The 16,495-nt window shown below is 53.2% G+C and overlaps 5 protein-coding genes across 5 annotated transcripts; 2 read left to right on the top strand and 3 right to left on the bottom strand.

Moving 5' to 3' along the window:
* Positions 1-1,170: 1,170 nt before the first annotated feature.
* AYO20_02618 (S-adenosylmethionine decarboxylase proenzyme) lies at positions 1,171-2,727 on the top strand (the record flags this gene model as incomplete). The annotated part of the gene is made up of 2 exons (XM_022640922.1): positions 1,171-1,291; positions 1,340-2,727. 2 exons carry the CDS (start codon positions 1,171-1,173, stop codon positions 2,725-2,727), a joined length of 1,509 nt encoding a protein of 502 aa, XP_022503178.1.
* A 679-nt stretch (positions 2,728-3,406) lies between these two features.
* AYO20_02619 (hypothetical protein) lies at positions 3,407-5,209 on the bottom strand (the record flags this gene model as incomplete). Its single annotated transcript, XM_022640923.1, has 1 exon — positions 3,407-5,209. One exon carries the CDS (start codon positions 5,207-5,209, stop codon positions 3,407-3,409), a length of 1,803 nt encoding a protein of 600 aa, XP_022503179.1.
* A 3,036-nt stretch (positions 5,210-8,245) lies between these two features.
* AYO20_02620 (hypothetical protein) lies at positions 8,246-10,756 on the bottom strand (the record flags this gene model as incomplete). Its single annotated transcript, XM_022640924.1, has 1 exon — positions 8,246-10,756. The coding sequence occupies one exon, from the start codon at positions 10,754-10,756 to the stop codon at positions 8,246-8,248; it is 2,511 nt and encodes an 836-aa protein (XP_022503180.1).
* A 690-nt stretch (positions 10,757-11,446) lies between these two features.
* AYO20_02621 (hypothetical protein) lies at positions 11,447-12,821 on the bottom strand (the record flags this gene model as incomplete). Its single annotated transcript, XM_022640925.1, has 4 exons — positions 11,447-11,850; positions 11,902-12,193; positions 12,246-12,382; positions 12,434-12,821. 4 exons carry the CDS (start codon positions 12,819-12,821, stop codon positions 11,447-11,449), a joined length of 1,221 nt encoding a protein of 406 aa, XP_022503181.1.
* A 792-nt stretch (positions 12,822-13,613) lies between these two features.
* On the top strand, positions 13,614-15,523 carry AYO20_02622 (hypothetical protein; the record flags this gene model as incomplete). Its single annotated transcript, XM_022640926.1, has 4 exons — positions 13,614-13,845; positions 13,896-13,959; positions 14,011-15,276; positions 15,394-15,523. 4 exons carry the CDS (start codon positions 13,614-13,616, stop codon positions 15,521-15,523), a joined length of 1,692 nt encoding a protein of 563 aa, XP_022503182.1.
* Between the last annotated feature and the right edge of the window lie 972 nt (positions 15,524-16,495).

The raw sequence follows: 16,495 nt of genomic DNA on the forward strand, positions 1-16,495 counted from the left end.
TTTTCCCTAGGACACTTCGGTGGTTCCGGAAGTCCCAGTATCGGGTGATGGTGGTGTTGATACTGTGAAGGCAGAGCCATCCTTCAGTGGCCCCCTGTCAGCTAATCCAGTGCTAATCAAGATTTTTCGCAGCACCCGGGACCTTTCGTCATCGGTGCCGAGGCGGCGGGGTTCCCTGGGACCCCTGGGCATCTCACTGGCCGCTGGGCTGCGTCTCCGCGCCCGAAATTTCCAGCTGGCGGTGTCCACTCACTCACCACCGCTCGTCACACACAAAGCTGCCACTTCTTTTTCTGGTGCGACATCAACATTCAACGCACAATTTTGCCTCTTTCGATTCCTCTACCACGCCTACTGCCATTTCAACTTCTGCAAAGTTGCCAATTGCTACATTGTTGTGCTCGTCACTCTCCTCTACTCGTGTAATTTCACGCTGTCCTCTCCATTGCAGACAGTCCATCGAACCAGTGGTCAGAATTTTTGCTGAGGCATTTTTTACACCGCTGCCCACAATTTTCACCACCACAACCGCAGCCCTGGCGAACCTCACTAGTTGAGTGATTCACTCGATGCTCAGGCTGTGATAGCCATCTTTCATCCCCAGCGACTTCTAGCAATATCTCTATGAGCCGCAAGGACCTGCTTCGCTTCCTATCCAAGCCAGCAAAGTACGTCCCGTCTCTTCCAAGTCCCCATTGACTGAGGCAGTGCTCACTCGAGAAATAGGCCTAGATAACACCTGCTACTTGCGGGTTTACAACAAAGTCTCACAGCGAACCGTCCACCGAACAAAAGCCTCCTCGTCAAAGATAACAAACGTCTCTCACACCTTTGAGCGCTATCAAAATTTGATCAGGAAGCGCGCACAAATACTGCCCACAATTCCGTTCGTGCAGGAAATCTTCTTCCTCCTCTCCTCCACCAGGCCTCCATAACGACCCCTCAGAAGGGATTTCAAACCACATAACACACTGCTGCTGGCAAAAGCCAGCCTCCATTTCTCCCACCGCATAGTGGGCCTTCTCTTCTCAGGCGGACACCGCATTGTTCGTCTGGGTGGCAGATAGTGCTTCACTGAATCGTCAGATCAGTGGTCCTTCACCTTCTTGCCCATAACACTCCAACGCTTCCGACAGCTGAGAGGACTTTGTCCACACCTTCGAAAAGGATATGGTACACATTGGGATCCCCAAGCATTATACAACTTCGCCATCGAGTTTTAGTCACACTCCCTCGTTGACTATCAATCATGAAGTTGCGCTAGATCTGGATTCTAGCAATGCTTTTGAAGGTAAGTTCTTGTTCGTCTGTGTTGCTTTCGTGTCTAACTGTGTTCAAGGTCCCGAGAAACTTTTGGAGGTATGGTTCAGTCCGTCGTCAGATGCTCTCCAGGGCTGTTCAGAGCCCACCGGACTCAAGGCCGTGCCGTCCGAGGTGTGGAAGTCCATGCTAGACCTGGTCAATTGCAAAGTCTTGTCCATCATCGAGTCCGAAGACGTTGATGCTTATCTGCTCTCTGAGTCGAGCATGTTTGTCTTCCCCCACAAACTTATCTTGAAGACATGCGGGACCACGACCTTGCTTTGCGGGCTGCCACGTATCCTCGAGATCGCAGTTCTCTTTGGGGGCTTCCCACGTGCGACTGCTCCACCGTCTAATGGTATTGCCGTTGCGGCCGCTCCATACCGCGTTTTCTACAGTCGCAAGAACTACTTGTTCCCTGACCGTCAGCGGGGTCCACATCGCAGCTGGCGCGATGAAGTGTACACTCTTGACAAACTCTTTGTTGGAGGGAGTGCGTACATGATTGGCAAGATGAACGGCGAACATTGGTACTTGTACTTGACCGAACCATACACCATGTTGACGCCACCAGCCAGCCCACAGAGCATGGATAGTCCAGGGACTGAGACCAAGATGCTTGAACTACCGACGTCGCTGGTGGTCGACCGTGGTTCGAAGGTGTGCGAAGGTGAAGACGAAACTCTCGAGATCCTCATGACTGATTTGGACGAGGAGAATGCTAGACAATTCTACCTCGACCATGCGAGTGCGGTCGCAGAAGATCAGTGGAGAGGATCTCAAAAAGGGCGAGACGATCACATCGATGTATTCAGCAACGCATCTTCTGATGACAGCGACATTTCTATCAAGGAAGAGGCCTTTCCATCGGAACTCACCACTGAAGGCCATGCTCTTGGCACCGTCGTGTCTGACGCGTGCGGTCTTTCCAATGTTTATCCGGCCGACAAGTATCCAGAGGCTCGAGTTGATGCATATCTCTTTACCCCATGCGGGTTCTCGGCCAACGGAGTCATCCCAGCCCCTAATGGACAGAAAGGGACTCACTATTTCACTGTCCATGTGACTCCAGAACCGATCTGCTCTTATGCATCTTTCGAGACCAATGTCCCTTGCGGCCAGAAGGGTCGTGAGACGGCTGACATCATTCAGCACGTGGTAGACATTTTCAAGCCTGGCCGATTCTCTGTCACCATTTTTGAAGCGACCTCCTCTTTCGAGGAAAAGGCGTACGCTGATCATGATGAGCTGGCTGGAATCAGGATGTTGGAGCGACAGGCTGCTCGTCGCAACACCAAGATGGATGCCATCAAAGGGTATCGCCGCGTCGATCGTATTGTCCATGACCTCGATGGCTACGACTTGGTCTTCCGCCACTATGAGCGCCACGACTGGAAGGGTGGAGCTCCGCGAATTGGGGAGTAGTGATGGGGTGGGCTTGTGGGCAATGAGGATTAATCATGCAGGCGCACACGGCTTTGTGGTCGGCAGAAGCGAGGAGCCGTGAGGAGGGAGATTGATGTGCTCAAAAGTGCCTCGTGGAACTTTTCTGGCTATGATGATTTTGACGATTTTTTGCAGTACTTCCACTCCTTTGACCCGGCCATAGCTATCAACAGAGCTCAACAAATAATGGCATTTGTTCCACATCTGGTGATGCCTCTTTTCGACAGTGATAGGATCCGTCGTGGTTTTCTATTCAACAGGGCACTTGATCGTTTGACCTCATGATTGAGGCAATGAACATCAGGACTCATCTTGTAATCGCACGCTGCCACCAGACCTACATAAGGGTCTATAGTAGATCAGGGGTATCGATCTTCCTTGAATAAGGGGCTCAGCCTTGGCAGCCAAGCAAGCACATAAATACAACCTCCTCTTCCCTCTCAGGCTTCACCCTCCTGCAGTCCTTCGTCGCATGAGCATACTCCAACTCACTTCAGAACGCCGTGTGCCCGCTACCGTAAGATGGCGAGTGATAAGACTTGCGGGAGTTTGAACAGACCAGCAGATTGATTTTTATCTATCTATACACGAATTGAAAGGCCTGAAGGGCTTGAGATGTCTCTATCTCCTTTTCGCATCGATGAAGAAACGTACATTCCTACACCACACCCACAGCAGAGGCTCTGGGCTTGATGGTATCTATCGGCATCAACGACGACTCGACCTTTTTGACCTCTGTTTTCACGAGTCCCTTCGGGTTTCTGACCTTCTCCACGGGCACATTTACCGTCTCGCAGTTGATAGTCGCCGTTGTGGCCCGCCATGTGTTCCCCACGGGGACGTCGTGCATCTCCAACGACAGAGTATACTGGGTCCGACTGGCTTGGTCCTTGATCAGGACTGAGTTTCGTTTATCCAGGCCGCGCAACACCCCGTACGTGTCTGAGAAGTTGGCAAACAGCACGTCCTTGATGACGTGTTGCCGGTGGGTTTCGGAGAGGCTCGCGTCGTCGCCGTGGGCCAGCGCCACCAGCGCCGTCGAGAGGTCGTCGTTCGCACCGGACTCCTGGAAGATGGCGGCCCATGAATCGAGCCTCCAGCTTCGGATGAAGGACTTGTGCACGCCGCAGAGGAGCACGAGACGTCTCCGCAGTCGAGGTGCTGGGGGAGATGTCTCGAACACAAACGGTACGATGCCGGTGAAGCTGGCGGATTCGAAGCCGAAGAATCGCGTGGTCTCTGCCTCCCAATGCTGTGGAGGCAATACATCGCACAGCTTCGTTTTCCCCCGGAGAGACTCGGCGAACTGGATCGTCACGCTGGATATGCGGTAGTTGGCCTCGGTGAGCTGTTGGCTGTGGACACTCTTGCGGACGTACACCGTGCGCCTGCTGCCCTGCCACCAGATGAGCCGTGATTTCTCGGCCGTGACGTGTTTCGGCAGGACGCGGACGAACGTCTCTCCCACCTTTTTGAGGCGGACGTACAACCATTCCGGATCCGTGGTGGCTCCGCTGCGACAGCACCCGAGATCGAGAATGCAGCAGTCATTCTGACCGGGGAGGAAGATGCCTTCGGCGCGCAACCCGTTGCTGGTGATGGAGACTTCGTTCCCGAGACTCTCCCGCTCGTGCGGCGCCTTGAGGTCGAAGCAGTCCGAGAACTCTGTGGGGGACTCTGCAAAGATGCCGCGGTAGAGCGAGGTGCCCGACGTGTTTTGCCACGCGAACAGACTCAGGTCGTTGTGCTCCTTGAGGATTTCTTCTTGGAGACGGAGAAACGCCCGGTCCCCTTCCCCGTACAGCAGCGGCATGTTGACGTTGAAGAGACCCAGCAGGCAGTACGCGAGGTCCTCGACCCGGCTGGTCTCGCGGTGCGCCGCCCACGACATCTTCCTGCCGACGGGCACGAAGTCGAGATTCTGGCCGTTGACCAGCACGTCCGCGTCGATGCGGGTGACGGTGGCGAGGAGCTCCTGGAAACTGGCCTTGGTGCCGGCCTCGACCCACCACTTGTCGTAGAAGCGCACCTTTTGGGGCGCGATCAGTTCCTGGAGCGTCCAGCCTCTGGTGAACCATCGACACGTCTGTAATTGACTCGTGTCCGACGCGTTCTCCAGATCCGAGAGGTAGGCGTAGCAGATGTGCGCGTCCCGGTACCACTTGAACATGGAGTTGATGGCCTCGGACAGCTCGGCGCTGCTGCTCTTGTCGATCCCGCACGTGTCGACCCACGCGTACTTGAGCCCGTCGGCCTTTGCGATGCGGCACGTCATTTCGATCTTTGCGTACCCGGCCTTGGCCTTGAGGGCGTCGGCCTCGGGACCGCCGGTCTCGATGCACTTCCAGTCCTGAAAGCTGATCTCCTCCTTTGTCCAGGTGTGCGAGAGGATGGCGTAGGAGCCGGGAGGCGGGTAGACGATGGACTCGAGTTTGAGGGTGTCGGTGTTGACCAGTAACATCTTTTCCGGCTTTCCGTCTCTTCCGCCTGTTTTTTTTTTCCCGTGTTGTAATATAGAGTGTAATTGAAAATGGGGAAAGGGAACAAATAACCAAGGTGGTAGGTAGGGTAGGGTTGTGTAGAGTAGAGTAGGGTAGGGTAGTGTCTGATGAACGAGATTCGAGGTTCGTCCCTTGCACGAGACTGTAACTGTGACTGTGATGTGATTGTGGCGTATCCTGTTCTGTGCTGTCCTGTATCGTACTGTGGACCTGTACAAGTATAGTCTCTATTGATTGGTGTGTGTATATGTGTGTGTGTGTGTCTGTCGTTCTGATGTACAGATTCTTTGCTCAAAAATACAACGAGCCAAACGAAGATAAGAAAACAAGTGTTCTGTATGTGCAAAAAGACGGTTCCGGACCGAAGCAAGAGATATACGTTTCCAAGAGAGAAAAAAAGAATAAAAATTGAACGACTTTTACCTACCTACCTAGAGAGGTACTTTACTCGCTCTCGGACCATGGACCACTCTAGTCCCCAAATCACCAGTCACCGCTGGATGGATGGTTGGATCCAACTCGGAGTTTGGGAGTCAGGGAGCTGGCAATGCGTTGGCAATCCTGGCACTGAGGCCTCGAACCTCAGCCTCGCGAGGCTGAAGAACTAAAGATGAGAAAGTCGGTCATTATCGCACCAATCACGCAACATGTCGGTGCTGGCGCTGTTGGCAGGGACGTGGCACAAATTGAATTGTCCGCTTGACTGCGCTCTGTTGGAGGACTCCGGAGATTGTAAGTGTACTGGGTATCTCACTCGTATTCGACCGATAACCTCGTTCGTGTCGTCTTTATTCGTCTGAATAAGCCGGTGTCTTGTGGTGTGTGCTCATATTTTCAGGCTGGGCAGGATAATCTACGGCGCAGATGTAGATGTACACGCTGACATTTATGTCGTTGGCTCGCTCGATCCTTGGCTAGGTAACTTACCTACCTACCGATAGGGCTGGGTATGTGTTGTGCTGTACCTCGTACTGAGATGATGATAAAATATCCTACAGAATTCCCGATTCGTTCCTAGAATGGATGTATGGATGACACGACAGGGAGGATTTCCGGTCGTCAGCTGTCTCTTACTCAACTAAACACACTTCAGCTCACCACGTTCTTATTCTCCTGTGGCAACAGCAGCAGCAGCAGGAGAGATCTGACGATGACGGACCGTTCGTTACTGACCGACTGTAAGAATACCCAGCTGCAGCCCGACATGTCCACGTGACGTGATGTGATGCTCCTCACTCCAACTGGGCAAAGAGGAACCACTTAGCTGGTCTCGAACCTCGCAGGAAAGGAATTGTCTTTGTACCCGGGAATCGACATCCAAGGTCCAAGAGTCAAGGTCCGAGGTCCCTGATGTTTCTGCGTGTGGCCCTACGAGTACGAGTATGATGATGATAGCCTCATTGGCTAGGACAGGACACGGTAGGACATATCAATAAAACGACACAAATCCATTTTGCCCCGTCGTTCGTCTCGGAACTGTTGAGTTCTTCCTTCTTAGAGAAATGGTCTGCTGTGACAAAGTACCTCGTATATGACAAAGACATAAAAAAGGTACATGTACCAAGTAAAGAAGTGCGTATTACCAGTACCTAGTACCTATGTAGGTACCTATGTAGGTAGTATCCAAACCAAATCGATGAATAAAACCAACACCAGCCACCCGTCCAGTCATAAGTCATCAGTCATTGAAAAAGACCTTCACCCTGCTGGGTCTCGGGGCCCAGGACCACGTCACCCTGAAAGACATACTAGTAACGGGAAAGAAAGACTATTCGTAATGAACATGGGTGGCGGAGAGTTGGCGGGTCGGAACGGTGACATCGACCGTAATTATTTCGTGTACCTCCTGCTTGACCTCGTGGTAGCCCAGTCCAGGCGTTGCAAAAGATGCGACCGTCTCAAACCCCCGACTAACAACAAACAACTCGACGGCTGTTCAAAAGATGGTCCGTAAAGTCACCAGGGAGTAGTCGATGGCAAGGACAGAAACTGTCCCGAGGCTGGGACGCCGCTGTGTCGAATACTCGCATCCTTGTCCTAGTCGCAGCATAACAATCTCCGCAATACCGAGTACTCCCTCCCATCACCTGCCCGAAGCTCCGAGAAGTGCTTGCAAAGTCCATAACTTCTCCCAGTACTGCCGAAGGGAATGGAAATGTCGTCGTCGATCGACACGGACCTTGTGATTGATTCCCCCTCATCACCTCACTCGAGCTGTGCATCTGCCGCATGCGCTCCCAAGCGCTCTCGTTCCCCAGGTTTCGCATAAGAGGTTGCTCGGCAGACTTCTGCTTTCCCCGCGTGGAGAGAGAGAGGTCTCCAGGATCTGCATTCTCTCGTGAACATGCGGTTCCGCATCCCAGCGCCGAGGGCGAGGGTGATGTGCGGATAACGCGTCCCGTAAGCCCAGCCCCTGTCCGCATGTACCAGTAGAGCAGCAGCTCCTGTTTCATATCCTCCTGGCCTAAGAAGAATCAGGGATAGCTAATGCAAGGACCTTAACCCGGTTTTGGGGGTCGATCGTACCCATTGGGCCGAAGTATGTATTCTGTCTTCTGGCCTTGTGCCTGGCGTAGCAGAAACAAGGTTCGTCAGACATCCGTGCGGTTAAGACTGCGCGGAAATAGACGTCCTCGTTCGCTTGTCCGCAAAGCTCACCCAGCCGCACCCTCCTGTGCGAGTGATTGATGTACTGACAAATGCGGTCGGATGGCTTGCCCTCGTGGCCCTGAGTCGTACGGGCCACCGCGCAGAAAGAAAAAGGGAGGGAGACAGGGGAGCTCACCAGAAGTCCTGCCTGTTCAAGCCGCCCAGACAGGTACAGGCTGGTCCTTGTTACTCGCTAGGCCCGGGGAACATTGACTTCCGTCGGCACCCACGGCAAACGACAAGCAATAATATGAGAGTAGACCAGACTTAGGTAGACCAAAACCCCAATGAGACCAAAGTCAAAAAACATCAAGTGCTTTTCCGCCATTACCTGTGTCATTAAGATTTTATGCCGTACCCTGGTTCACAGCCTCCTGAAGTATTTTGGCGGCGCTTAATGCCATGTCACTCTTTCTTCCTAGCAGCCACAACGCCTCGATACAGTCATTCAGACGACTCCTTGCTTCTGACAGGTGGTTGGTGTCCATGAAAAGTCCGGGTTCTCGCCGTGACAGGACAAGTTTGACCAGAACTTCACCAGCCTGTGCGAATGAACGCACCAAAACTACCGTCCATGGTTCTGTGAGTAATGCTGCCTTGTTCACCGCATGGTGGAAATCCGGAGATTGCGAAAAGGACAAGTCTTCGTTACTGAAGCGTGAACATCGGCCGAGGTCCGAAACTGCGTATACGGAGCGGAATCTCAGCGCCGCAGAGAACTCCGTGGTCTGTCTGGCCGTCCGGTTTGCTGGTAGAGTCATGTTCGAATCATCCAGCTTCTCAATCAAATCCGCCAGAATGAGGATGGCAAGGTGCCAGTGGCTGGCTAGGAGGATGTACCAGGATTGAATCCGAGCCGGGAGGCTCTCGTGGTTCGCTATACAGTCAGAGATGAAGCGACCATATGTATTGTTCCAGTGGTTATAGACTTCGAGTGTCGAAGCGATGGCATTCTCGATCGCATCAGCTGTGGCGCGCTGATAATACAGATCTTGGAGATGTCCCACCCTCCGGAACACAAGAACTTTGACCGGAGCAGCGTCGGCCAGGCATGCGGCAGCATCGACATAGGAGCATGGCCAGCGAGTTGTTTGCTTGCGAACATCGCCAATTCGCGACTGCTGGCGAAGAAAATAGTTGCCCCATACCTGCGACTCGCGGGACAACTGGGCGCTGTTCATGTTGGAGAATCCGGAATACCCATCAAGATCACAGGAATAGCCGTTGACGGATGTTGCGAGACGAGGCGCCGGGATCGGTTCATCGTCAGTGATGCTGGTCTCACCATCACTTAGAGCAAAAGTCCGTCGATTCATAGCTGCGGATATGGTGTCAAACATAATGGCGAGCCAGAACATAAGTCCAAACGTTTGTTTGTCCTGCTCACCCAGAGCAATCGAAGTGTGTAACGCGACGTGACTGCCGTTCTGAGAGCGTTCGGCGTCCTTGAGTCTTCGTTGATGATCATGCAGTTTGCGGACGGCGACGTCCAAAAAGATAGGTCCGGTGTCATGGTCGAGGATCTTCCGTAGCGACGCGAGATCATTCTGTCGACGTGACCCTGGGCTAGGAAGGATCTCGGCCGACTCGATGGGACGTTGCGTCAAAGAAAAGATAATGGTGGCAAATATGACCTTGAAGGACGGGTTGCCCACGGCCTGACTAAGAGCAGCACTGGCCTTCTGCCATAGTGCTTTCTGCATATTGCGCCCAAAGATTCCATGTTCAGGTAGCTGAGTGCTGAGGTTGTCGTGTTTTCCGAAGGGAGATTGGGCCCATTGCACCGCGAAAGCCATAACCACGAGGCTGAGGACATTGGATGCCTGCTTTTGGTCACTCTGAGATAGCAGGCCACTCCTTGCATATGCGTCGTCCAGGGCACGGACCCGTGTCACAATCCTGTTGGACCATTTGGAGCTCCATGCGTCTCGTTGGTCCATAAACGGACTAGACGCATAGGGGCAATTCCTCTCAATCAGCCAACAGCTCAAAGCACCTTCTAGGGAGTCGTGGTAGATTTTGAGCAGGCCCTTTTTAATGTAGAGCCGACTATGATCTTCCGCCAGAAAGTGCGAGGCAAAGGGTGATGCCGTTTTCTTGGTCAGGCCATTTCCATAGAATGGAGGGGAGAATCGACGTTCCTGCGCCACTGACTCCTGGTCCTGGCTGTCAACTACTGACTGAGGGTTCGATATGGGTTGGCTCCAAGAGTTCGAACCGTCCGAGAGGTAACTCGTTGAAGATTGGCCATCAATGGCGACATCCGGATCGAGCATTGGCTGAGCCATGTAATAATTGGTTGGATAGGGCTCGGGGCAGTCGACCGGAGTAAAGTCGTAGAAGGGCTGATTGAGCTGTGAGTTCATGAGAGAGGCATTATCTTCGTGTTGCGATCCATTCAAACTCTCAAACATGGTACCTGTGGATAAGGATGCTATCGAGCCATCCGGAAACGTTTCTCTGGATATCGACCTGTTGAGAGAGTCGGTGAGCATCGAGTCAATATCCTCCTGTGGAAGATTAGAGACGCCGTCCGCCCACACATCCTGGCTGGCCGTGTCATCTACTGCGTGCGACATTCCTTTGGACCCTCGCCGGCGTTTGGAGGTGGTTGACTGACGCCGTTGATGCGACTTGATCCATTCGATTGTACATGCCTTTTTCCACTTCTTACAATTTGTGCAGGGAGAGGAGGCAAAGACATTCATCGCGTCGTGGTCATCGCTCGAAGAGAAATTGAGACCGCTGATTGTCGGCGCCTCGTGGACAGCGACTTCGACATCGCATCGACGTTTGCCAGCTCGACACTGATCGCAGCTCTTGTTCTGGCGACGGCGGAGGGCGACAGTTTGCGCCATGATTTGTGCCGGGGGGGAGTGCGTAAATCGGTAGATCGAGTCAGGGATCACTGCGGCATTGACCTCGACGACGGTATGGGCTCTGAAATGTCAAGGCAACAAGGTAATTGCTGGTTCTCTGAGATGTCAGTTGTCAGTGCACGCGGAAGAAGGTGGAGTCTCTCAGTCCAGCCCCCGCGATTGTCCTGCTTTCATGGGCCTTCTGGCTCTTTTGCGGGGTAGGCAACAGGTCTTTCTCTCGCATTGCTTCGCTTCGACCGGCTCATCCAGGCTTGGTTGCCTTGGTTGCTTGGTCACCGCCAATCCGACCTGACAGCGCCCAGTGCGCCCAGTGCGCCCACTGCGAGCGCCCCGATTCACCCTCACCCTCACCCTGGACGATCCAAAATATTATGCACTCCCTGAAGGGGGCAACACACAAGGCAGCTAATCCCAGCTGACGAAGCGGTTTGAGGACACTTTTGCTTTCACATCACCACGGGTTACATCGTACAGGCACGCATCCACCCATTCCCTTTGCAGCACCCTTTTCCGTCTTTGCACGCTATTACTGACCAGCACCTGGCTTGCTACTGTATCTAGCTTTCCCGACGCGGTCCTCATCCTACGGAGTCGGTCGTCCCGCGGATCAAAATGGTAAAATGGATTTGTATAAACGGCACACTTCATCGCCCGGGTACCTAACTTGACCTAACTCAGGCCACTGTACACTCCTGATTCGAGAGCCACCCAGAGACCCAACACTTGAGGGTCTGCAAAAGGAAGGATTTGAGAACATATGATCCCTGCTACTCCCTTGGCTCGATCGCACCACCAGTAAAGATTGGGCAACCCCGCCCAGTGACCAGTCCCTGTCGACCGTCCGGTCGGCCCATCACTCAGCATAAAGGTCAAACCCCAGCCCTGCTGCTTGCCTGGATACAAGTCTGGGATAGGATTGGTCAGGTCCGGCTTGGCTGGAGGGATGCCCTGGCGTGAAAAGTCCGGGAACTCGGGAATCTGGTTTTGGAACATCAAATCCACTGTCTCCTTTTTCAGAATTTGAGCGCCGGTAATCGGCGATGTGCCGTCATTCAGCAAAGTGGCTAGGATTTCTGTGTCCCATCAGCTCGAATGCCCGCAAGTGTGGGCTCAAGGTGGCTTACGGCAATACTCTCGTGGCTGCGCAAAGGCGCCAGCTCCTCCACTATTGACGCAGGTCGCAATGTCTTGCTGACTCTCGACGACCAATGGACGGTGAAGGAGATGGTCTCGCGGTTGAAGCTGGCCGTCTGGAGTGCGCGCATTCATATAGGCCAGCTTCGCCTTCATATCGGCATTGGGAAACATGGAGATGTTCTTAATGTTCAAGGGTTGGAATATGTGGCGTTGAAAGTAGTCGTTCAACGACAGATTGGTGATACGCTCGACACATATTCCAGCCCAGTCAATATTCACCTAAGGCGTGATTTCAGTCAAACTTCCTGTTCAATCGAAAGGCAGAACCCACGCCATATTGCCAACCTTCACCAGGCTGATGGACCAGCGGCTGAATCAAATCCTTGATATGCCCTGAGAACTCATCATACCCAATGGGTTTGCTATGATCACGAAGACCATCGTGAAAGAACGTATAGCCGAAGCCCGCTGGATTTGCGTTAGCTCCATGCGTGTTATGGGAAAGGAATTATTTCTGACCGGTATGCGACAACAGCATTCTCAGAGTGACTCCTCTCTTTGCTGGGACGAGCTTGCCATCAGGCTGCAAGACGCTCAAGTTCTTGATCTCGGGACACAGCTGCGCCACCTGGTTCGCATCGTCCAGCGACAGTTTCCCTTGCTCCACTAACTGCATACATGCAACACCGGTAATCATCTTGGTGCAAGATGCTATCCAGAAAATGCTATCAAGGGTCATTGGCTCAGAGGAGCCAAATCCTCTTTTGCCGGCGGCATGAGCGTAGAGCTCTTTACCATCCTTTCCAATGGCGATACCCACCAACCCTGGAATCCCCTTGTCCCCATCAACGCAGGCAGCGTTGAGGGTGGAGGTTATGTTGTTGACAGCCTCGGTAGAAAGCCCCATGTTGACGGATATCAAGACGAAGACAAGCTGTTGCGTCCAGCCTTACCAATATGCAAAGGGTCACGACCAGGAGCAAGAGGGTTTCTGAGGAGCTATGCAGGATTCGTCTGGCTGTTGTCTAAATATCAAGTATGTCCTCGAGTGTGCTTTCCCCTCTCGCATCTCTTCTCCTCTCTTCTTCTTCTTCTTCTCGTTCCCCCCCTCAGACGAGCCATTCTCCATCGTTTTGGTGACAGTCATGCGGGTCCGAGAGTCACTCCCAAGATTGCTCATCCTGTGGCCCCAAAGTCCGTCGCAAATGGTCCGCAGGGATGTGCGGAAACGCATTCTTGGGACGTGTTCTAACACTGGAAGATCTTCCTCGAAGCCACAACCCCATCGCGCCCAGCCAGCCATAGTTGTTCCGTACTCCTCAGCCGTATGACGATAGGCATTACCTCCTCAAGAGACGTATATCCTTGCGGAAGGCATGGGAACCCCCGCAATGTCGATTTCCTGTATGGAGACTAGAGACTGGGGTCTTACCTCTTTTGCGGAGCCGCAGGCTGGGCCTTGCCAGATACATTCAGCAGATCTGTATGGGGTCTCTATGCGGGCACCAAACAGATCAAAGAATGGCCATTCACTATATCCAGCCAGTCAGGATGGAAATGTTCTGTATATAAGGATGAAGAAAGCAAGAACAGAATCACAAGAAGTCACCTCCCTCACGAGCTTCAGCAAAGACTCCTTCTCATCTCACGTGGCCCAAAGAACCTTGTTGCCATCCATCTGACAGACATCGTCACAATCATGGGTGACCCAGGAATGACGAACCCCAAGCTGAAGACTCAGCTCTGGGAGTACGGCCGTCGAAGGAGGACAGATGGTCCCTACGCGGACAACCTGGAGGTCGATGCACTTGTCGTCGGTGGCGGCTTCGGCGGCGTGTTTTGCTTCTGGTCCCTACGCAACCAAGGACTGAAGACTGTCATCTATGAGGCTGGCACTGACCTTGGTGGTACCTGGCGATGGAACTGCTACCGTAAGACTCGACCCTTTCGATGTGGTGTGACATTTCTAACCTTCGAGCAGCCGGAGCAATGGTCGACTCCGAAGTCCCGGAATACCAATTGTCGATCCCAGAAACGTGGAAGACGTATGCCATGGCCTCCCATGTTCTGTCTTCTCAGTGACTGATGTGCCATAGGTACAATTGGCCCTCCAACTATCCCACTTACAAGGAACTTCGTGACTACTTTGATCACTGCGACAAGGTCCTTGATATCAAGAGCCAGACGGCCTTCGAAAGTGTTGTCGTCGAAGCCAAATTCAACACGGACGAAGGACGCTGGTACGTCAAGACAGCGGACGGCCGAACGGCCAAGGCCAAGTACCTTGTCGTCGCGGCTGGCTTTGCTGCCAAGCGTTACGTCCCTGACTGGCCGGGCATCGAGAAGTTCCAGGGCATTGTCCATCACTCATCCTTCTGGCCTGACGAGGAGATCAGCGTGCAGGGCAAGAAGTGTGCTATCATCGGCACCGGCGCGTCTGGCGTCCAGATCACTCAAGCATGGGGCCCGAAGGCAGGTGAGCTCAAGGTCTTCCAACGAACACCGAATTTGACGGTGCCCATGCGTCTCCGTGCCCTCACAGCGGAAGAGCAGTGGGCCGGTAAGAAGTGGTACCCGGAACTGTTTGACCTCCGTGAACGATGCTTTGGTGGTTTCTTGTATGACTTCTCTGAGAAGAGTTTGTTCGAGGACACACCTGAGGAACGCGAAAGGTTCTTCGAGAAGCTGTGGTCCGATGGAGGCTTCCGCTACTGGCTTGGAAACTACAAGGATTATCTCTTTGACCCCAAGGCCAACCGTGCGGTCTACGACTTCTGGGCCAAGAAACAACGTGCTCGCCTGAACGACGCAAAGAAACGGGATATCTTGACCCCCGTGGAGCCTCCTCACCCATGGGGAGTGAAACGCCCGTGCCTGGAGTACTCGTACCTCGAGCAGTTCAACCGACCCAACGTCGACGTCGTCAACATCAAGAACAACCCCATCGTCGCCTTTGACGAGAAAGGCATCGTCCTCCAGGACGGCACGCACCATGACTTTGACATCATCTGCATTGCGACAGGCTTCGATATCACCACCGGCGGCATGACGGCCATGGGCCTGCACAACATCAACGGCCAGACCATTGACAAGGAGTGGAAGAAGGCGGCCGTGACATATCTCGGCACCACTGTCCCCGGCTATCCCAACATGTTCCATCTCTACGGCCCGCACGGCCCCACGCTCTTGTCCAACGGACCGACCTCGGTGGAGATTCAGGGAAGATGGATCACCGACGCCATTGTCCAGATGGAGCGCCAGGGCATCAAGTACATCAACCCGACCGACGTGGCCAGCATGCAATGGAAGCAGAAGATCAACGAGTTGAGCGACAAGTCGCTGTTCCCGACCACCAAGAGCACGTAAGTTTTTGACTTTCCTCGCCCTCTGATCTCATCTCCTCCCCTTCTTTTCTCTCTCTCAAGACTCCGTCATTTTCCTTTCTCTCTCTCTCGCTCGACACTGACTCCGCTCTGCAGGTACATGGGTGGCAGCATGCCCGGCAAGGCCTTCGAGCAGGTCAACTACGCCGGCGGCATGTACAACTACCACCAGGACATCAGAAAGGTCCTCCCCAACTTTGAGGGCTTCCACGTCGTGAAGAAATGAATCATGACGACGGCGCCGGCGCCGGTGCCGGTCGCGGTAGCGGTGGCGGTTCGGTTGAAGCGGAAACGGAAACCCAGTAGTGAGGAGGACCACGAACTAGGGAGGTCCACGACAACAAAGGTAAAACATTGACGAGGTATTGGAGGTGGCAAATAGCTAGCTAGATAGCTGGGTTAGTTGTGCTCAAGAGAGCCTTGCCCATCGGCCACGTGTCATGTGCTATGGGCCATGCATGATGCGTCATGACGAGGAATTTGAATCTCTGGTAAAACGGAAATGAAAACGAACATGGAACGTACCCTTTTTCTTTCTCGCCTTCTGTTTACTTCGAGTGATGGTCTTTTTTGCCCCGTCTAGTTGTGGCTATGGTTGGTCGCAGATGAGTTCTAGGTAGTCATGCACTATGGACGTATGCACTATGAAGGTGTGCACTAGGCACGTATGTAAACCGTTGCTACACCTGCCGTGCTCAGGCGAGAATCCAAGACGCAATTCCCTGCTTATATATATATAACTTGCTAGGTAGGTATTAGGTATTAGGTATTAGGCCTGCCTGGTGTGGCATGGTATAGGGTATAGGTACAGGGTATAATCAAGGTAGATGTGAGTACGTTCGCTCGTACAAGGTACAGTATGCATAGGGTAGGCCTAGCTACCTAGCCAACCTAGCCACCTAGGTAGGTATAGAAAGAAGCATGGCATTCCTTTTTGCCCGTGGATACTCTCATATAGAAGATATTCCGACTAAGCGTCTGTTTTTGTGGTTAATCGTTTCATGGAGCCCACCTAGACTGTATGATCAGCTCGTCGGGCCGAACGGGCTCAATGAGGTTTTGTCATTTTCAATCAATTTGCTTCTGCCCGCTGGCGGTAACGAGTCTCGGGTATATATAGTAGTTGGGTAGCAGATTGCAAGGTCCAGCGCCAACCTGGCCTTGATTCCCTTCGCATCCGACGTCGACTCCGACTCTC

This window comes from Fonsecaea nubica, assembly GCF_001646965.1.
Source record: "Fonsecaea nubica strain CBS 269.64 chromosome Unknown Scaff11, whole genome shotgun sequence".
Taxonomy (NCBI): Eukaryota; Fungi; Ascomycota; class Eurotiomycetes; order Chaetothyriales; family Herpotrichiellaceae; genus Fonsecaea; species Fonsecaea nubica.